Genomic DNA, 5,874 nt, shown 5'->3' on the forward strand with positions numbered 1-5,874 from the left:
ATTTAGAAAGTCAGTGAAAGAATGAATGACCTCACTTTCCCCAACCAGGCGGGTCCTAAAGTGTTTTTCACAAAACAAAACTTGAGTAAATCAATTTATGTTTTAAATACTGTAGCAGAGGTCCTTGTTTTAGCAATCCTGATGGGATCTTTGCAAAGAAGCTGATTGTGATAACACTGTGTTTTGTAAATATTTCTTTCTTCTTCTTTTTTTTTTCTTTTTTTTTTTTTGGTGCTGTACAAGGGTCCTAGTTTCAACCTGGAGCCAATCTTCAGAGCTGCCTGGGTGTCTGGGAGACTAGCAAGGCAGCCTGGTCTAGAGTTCATTTGCATGAGACCAAGGACCCTCCTGCAAGAGACGTCATTATAAGGGCTGAGGGAACCTGTACAAGCTATACAAGCTCAACCCAGTAAGGTAGCCTGGGGCGCTGGAGGCAAAGCATGATTCAGAGCCTGAGAGCCCAAGTCTGTGTTAGGAGATTTCTTCCCAGCTACCTCTGGACTCAAAACCAGTCCTACGCAGGAGGGAGCGATGAACACAAGCTCTAGAAAATTTCACAAGGTCCTCCTTTGACATGTCAAAGAGGTGAGTAGTATTCTTGCCACTTCTGCTCTGAACCAAGTGGGCATTGCTAACTTGAGGGCTCCAGCAGAGACAATACCCACCTGGTCTCCTCAGGGCTCTCTCCCTGAGGAGCAGGATCACCCTCTGACCAGCAGTGGGGACAGCACTAGCAGCACAAGACAACCCCCTCGGCAGAGGGATCAAAGTGTTCACTGGGAGGGTCCCCAAGGGGCCACTAGGGAGAGAGCAGGGCTGAGGCTGAGCTGGCTGAAGTGGGATGGAAGAGGTGAGAAAGAAACTGGCAGATGCCACATCGTGGCACAGAGGAGTCATTTATGTGTGCACCTCACACCATGTCTGGAAACCCCTAGAGACAACTGCACGAGATTTGGGGGCAGTCAGGCAGTTCTGCAACAGCTGGTCACAGAGAAAGCCAGCAAAGAGAGGAAAGTCCTGCAGATGGCTCGCTGTTAGTAGCATCTTACTTGTAACCCCAAGCTAGTGGGCTATGATGTGGTCTGAGGAAGCTCAGGTCAAAACGTCTTAGGTTTTTATGACTATGAATTAAATGGAATACTAAATCCTAGCCTGTTAATCTGGTAATGAGAGCACTTCTTAAATCATAGTCAGCCTTAGCTTTTTGCCCCCCCTCCTGTAAAACTTTGTGCATGACTTCAACTTTACTTTCCTTCTTAAGACATGCCAAAATGCTGAGTCACTAAAAAATAAATAAATAAATAAATAAATAAATAAATAAATAAAATTAAAAAAATAAAAACAAAAAACAGAAAAGAAAGTAAAGGAAGAGTGATCCTGCCTCTTAGGCTAGCTTGGTATGACCTAAGCGGCACTTTCCGCCCCCCCCAGTTGTGATTCCTGTGATGCTAAAGGACGTCACATTGCACAATCTTAATAAGGTTTCCAATCAGCCCCACCCGCTCTGGCCCCACCCCCACCCTCCAACAGAGATTTATCAAATGTGGGATTTTCCCATGAGTCTCAATATTAGAGTCTCAAGCCCCAATAAATATAAGACTGGGGATGTCTGAGGCTCATTCTGCCCTCGAGCCCACCAGGAACGAAAGAGAGCTCCATCTGCCCTCCAGGACTCCAGCCATGACCTTCCTCTCCACAAGTAAGTGAAGGAAATCCCTAGCCCTGGAACTGCCTGGCAGCCGGGCCGGCTGAGGGAGGGGTGTGTGTCTGCTGGGAGGGCTGGCAGGCAGCCAACAGCCAGCAGCACAGCTCCCCCAGCTGTGCGGTCTGCTCACTGGCTGTTCTCCCTTCCCTCCGGTACAGGCGCCTTCAGTCCACTCGCCTTCTCCCTGGGGCTGCTCCTGGTGGTGGCTACTGCTTTCCCTACCCCAGGACCCCTGGGAGGAGATGCCACCTCAAATAGACTACCACTCACCTCTGCAGACAAAATGGAAGAACTCATTAAGTACATCCTCGGCAAAATCTCTGCACTGAAAAAGGAGGTGGGTAGGCTCAACTGAGGGTGATAAAGGGCCTGTGTGGGCATTTACCTCCTGGGCCCTGGATGTGGACAAGGGCTCCTGCACTGGGAGGTCTTTGCTGGGTTCTGGGGCAGTTTAGATTTCAGGCCAAAGGGGGAGACGTCTTCTGTATTTCTCTTCTGCTGCTGGTCTCAGGGAGTTCCTTTCCCTCCTGGAAAACACACACTGGGGTTGAAATCCATGCCCCTTGGCCCATTCCCAGCTCCATACTTGGCATGGGCTGGGTGTCACTGCCTCTCAGGACTTCCTTTTCCCTAACCAAAAAATAATGTCTACCAATTTTCTTTGTATCTCTTGCACTTTGGAAGCATTGGCAGAGTGCCACCTGAAATAGATGTTGAGCTTCTCACAAAAATCACAAAACTTTCAGGTTATGGAAGCTCAGTGGTTAGGGATTCCCCAGAGTCATTCCAGCATATAAGATGCATACTTGACAGCCCACCAAAGTGGCAAAATCATAAGTAGGTTAAAGCAGCTCCAAAGCTTTAAAGGTAAGGTCGTTTGGCTCTGTCTGGTAGAAAGGAAAGAGCGCAGGAGGGGGTATTGGGAGCCCTGAACCAAATCTAGTTCTGGTTCTGCTGAACCAGTTTTGTGATCTTTGGCAAATTCCCTACCACCTCTGGGCCCCATTTGTAAAATTTTGGAATTGGACTAGATGATCTCAAAGGTCCTTCTAGCTGGAAAATTGGGGCTCAAATTACAGTCACCCAATTATCATCAAAATTGCTGTCATTTATTGACTACCTACTATGTGCCATGCACTTTATGTAAATAGTATGCCTCATCTTCACAAAAAACTTACAAAGGAGGAGTTTCATTATCCCCAATTTGGAGAGATAAGGACACCAAGACTCAGGATAGGCAACAAGTGTGAAGTCATAGGTGCCCAGAAATGAGCCCAAGTGTGCCCATCTTCACGAGACCTGGCTTGTCTGGATGCTGATGTGGTGTGACTTCATTCTCTTAGAGGACTTCCTGCCTGGGTAAAACATGAATCGGCCCTCTAGTGGTGTTTGTTTTGGGGGCACTTCTTTGACAACAGTTCTGGTATTCCTCCCCAGATGTGTGACAACTATAACAAATGTGAGGACAGCAAGGAGGCACTGGCAGAAAACAACCTAAATCTTCCGAAACTGGCAGAAAAAGATGGATGCTTCCAATCTGGGTTCAATCAGGTATGAACACGTCACATTCACTTTTAACTATTCCTTAGTCAAAAGTTCTCCCTCTGATATGCAGTGTCTGTATGCATATAGACCAGGCAGACAACAAAGGGGATAAATGTAAAGAACATCATGTAAATTTCACAAGGAAACCAACCTGAATCTCTCTGAAGGCAGCTTACTTTTGAATGCAATGGTTAGAGATAGCCCTTCTGTATTGGGATTTCTGCGGCCATCAAATGTTAGAAACCCCAGTAGGTTTAGCTAATCCATCCTGGGTAAAGTTGTCCTTCTCTTCGTTGCCTGCTGTTAGCAGGATCCCAGTCTGCCCTCTATGTAGAGGTCATTCTCTACACCCTCTTCCTTCCAGACAGTGGGATATCCTGCACTGACTTCTGATTATTCCATAAAAGGAGGTTTCAGCCCAATATTGACAAGGACAGGAGTGCAGCCAGAAGGAAGAGTATTAAGGGGAGAATCAGAGAAAGACCCCTTTGGCACATTCCAGCATCTATCAGGTTTTGGGTAAAACTGATTAAGTAGTGTCTCTGTCCAGATATTTAAAATGGGGAAGCTGATGCTGTCTGATGTCTCAAAATATGATGCTAAAGGGTGTTTGAAGTTCCTTGGAGGAGCAGAGGGAGAAGTAGCTGAATTATAGCAATTTTAACTTTTTAAATTGATTATACCTTCCTAGCAATAACCGATTTCCCCATCTTTTCTCTTAGGAGACCTGCCTGACAAGAATCACTACTGGTCTTCAGGAGTTTCAGATATACCTGAAATTCCTCCAGGACAAGTATGAGGGTGATAAGGAAAATGCCAAGTCTGTGTACACCAATACTAACGTCCTGCTCCAGATGCTGAAGCGTAAGGTGAGCATTTCCTCATCCCCTCCCTTGGTGTGAGGAAAACAGGCTCAAAGAAAGGAGCCTAGACAACTTGGGAATGCAAAGCCAATTCAAAAGAGATGGCCACATGTAGAGGAAAGGATCTAAGGAAGATTTTCTGATAGTTGAAACTTTTTGTGTTTTCTTTCGGTTCTCTTCTGCAAAAGACATTAATAACTATATTTAAAACTGTTAAATGAGATTTTAACATCAACTTCTACTATAATGGCTTAAGATGTAAGAAAAAAAAAATCTGTAGAGGCAGAAGGAAGCACATCCAATCCTGCTCAGTGATCTATAATAACAAAGAACAGAGGGCATAACAATTATTTTAATATTTTAATTATTGCCAACTGATATTCTTGTCACTGTGGTAGTTTCAACTCTTTCCCCTTACTTTTTGCTGGAAGAGTTAATGCGGAAAAATGTTTAAAGGCTAGAAGAGCAGGTACCAAAGGCCTTGGTCACTACCAGCTAGCCATTCAAATGCCACCTAATGGAGGCTTGATGGCACAGCATGTGGATGAGCCAAACAAAGTGCACTAGACAGAGAAGCAGGCACATGGGTGTTGATACTGCCACTGCCTTTTCTAGCTGTTTGCCTTAAACCGGCGCTTCTTCCACTTTAAAACACACACCAAATCCCCAGGAATCTTGTCACAGCACAGGGTCTGATCCAACAGGTCTGGGGGGAGAGCTGAGACTCGCATCTCTAACAAGTTCCAGGGGATGCCCATGCTGCCGTGCTCTAGAACCACACCTGGAGGGGTAAGCCCTCCCACAACTACTCAGCCTCATGTCAGTGGGTCTGTGGAAAGGTGCTTCCCAGTCCCCCTTACACCACAGACCAGTGGACCCTCAATAGATGGCAGATGGATGGGGCTTTGTGCCAGGCACTGTTTAGCATAAGGGAAGACAAGACACCATGGCCGCCCTCGAGATGCTCATGGTCTAATAGACATAGATTAGCAAAGTGGGGAGTAGGATTCAGTCGCCATGAAAGGGCTGCAGGATGGGCTCAGGTGAGCTCAGGGGAGAGCCACCTCCCCCTACCTGGGCGAGCCAGGGCAGGCAGCCCCACCCAGTCTCCTTCACCCCGAATTTGAACGTCTTCCCACAGCACAGAGCATCCCGCCACTGCAAAGGATTTGTTCAATACTTAAATAGTTCTTTTTGCTTTCTTTTCCCTTCAGGGAAAGAATCAGGATGAGGTAACCATCCCTGTCCCAACCGCAGAAGTTGGCCTGCAGGCTAAGCTGCAGTCACAGGAAGAGTGGCTGAGGCACACAACAATTCACCTCACCCTGCGAAGGCTGGAGGACTTCCTTCAGTTCAGCCTCAGGGCTGTTCGGATAATGTAACCTGGGCATCTAAGATTGCTGTAGTTCACGGGCATTCCTTTCTCTGGTCAGAAACCTGTCCACTGGGCATGTAACTGATGTTGTTCTCTGTGAAGAACGAAAAGTATGAGCGTTAGGACACTATTTTAATTATTTTTAATTTATTGATATTTAAATATGTGATGTTGAGTTAATTTATATAAGGAGCAGATATTTATATTTTTTATGAAGTGCCACTTGAAATATTTTATGTATTCATTTTGAAAAAGATAACATAAAATGGCTACACAGCTGGAATATCCTTGACGTTTCAGAGCCAGATCATTGCTTGGAATGTGTAGGTTTACCTCAAATACGTGGCTAACTTATACATATTTTTAAAAGGAATATTTATATTGTA

At 45.7% G+C, this 5,874-nt stretch overlaps 1 protein-coding gene across 2 annotated transcripts; it reads left to right on the plus strand.

Moving 5' to 3' along the window:
- The first annotated feature begins 238 nt into the window (after positions 1–238).
- IL6 (interleukin 6) lies at positions 239–5,495 on the plus strand. Of its 2 annotated transcripts, XM_060632691.3 has the most exons (6): positions 239–585; positions 1,641–1,699; positions 1,864–2,042; positions 3,143–3,256; positions 3,973–4,119; positions 5,328–5,495. In XM_060632691.3, exons 1-6 carry the CDS (start codon positions 575–577, stop codon positions 5,493–5,495), a joined length of 678 nt encoding a protein of 225 aa, XP_060488674.1. In that variant the 5' UTR covers positions 239–574. The 2 variants fall into 2 exon arrangements, with proteins under 2 accessions (XP_060488674.1, XP_060488673.1); XM_060632690.3 differs by having other exon boundaries at positions 239–1,699.
- The last annotated feature ends 379 nt before the right edge of the window (positions 5,496–5,874 follow it).

Source organism: Panthera onca, chromosome A2, assembly GCF_046562875.1.
Source record: "Panthera onca isolate mPanOnc1 chromosome A2, mPanOnc1 haplotype 2, whole genome shotgun sequence".
Lineage (NCBI taxonomy): Eukaryota > Metazoa > Chordata > Mammalia > Carnivora > Felidae > Panthera > Panthera onca.

Bases quoted from the DNA above. Each gene is read 5' to 3' on its own strand.
- IL6 (XM_060632690.3), top strand. From the start codon at position 1,606: ATGTCTGAGGCTCATTCTGCCCTCGAGCCCACCAGGAACGAAAGAGAG. The intron at 2,043-3,142 runs GTGGGTAGGCTC...ATTCCTCCCCAG, and splicing joins TCTCTGCACTGAAAAAGGAG to ATGTGTGACAACTATAACAA. The intron at 3,257-3,972 runs GTATGAACACGT...CTTTTCTCTTAG, and splicing joins TCCAATCTGGGTTCAATCAG to GAGACCTGCCTGACAAGAAT.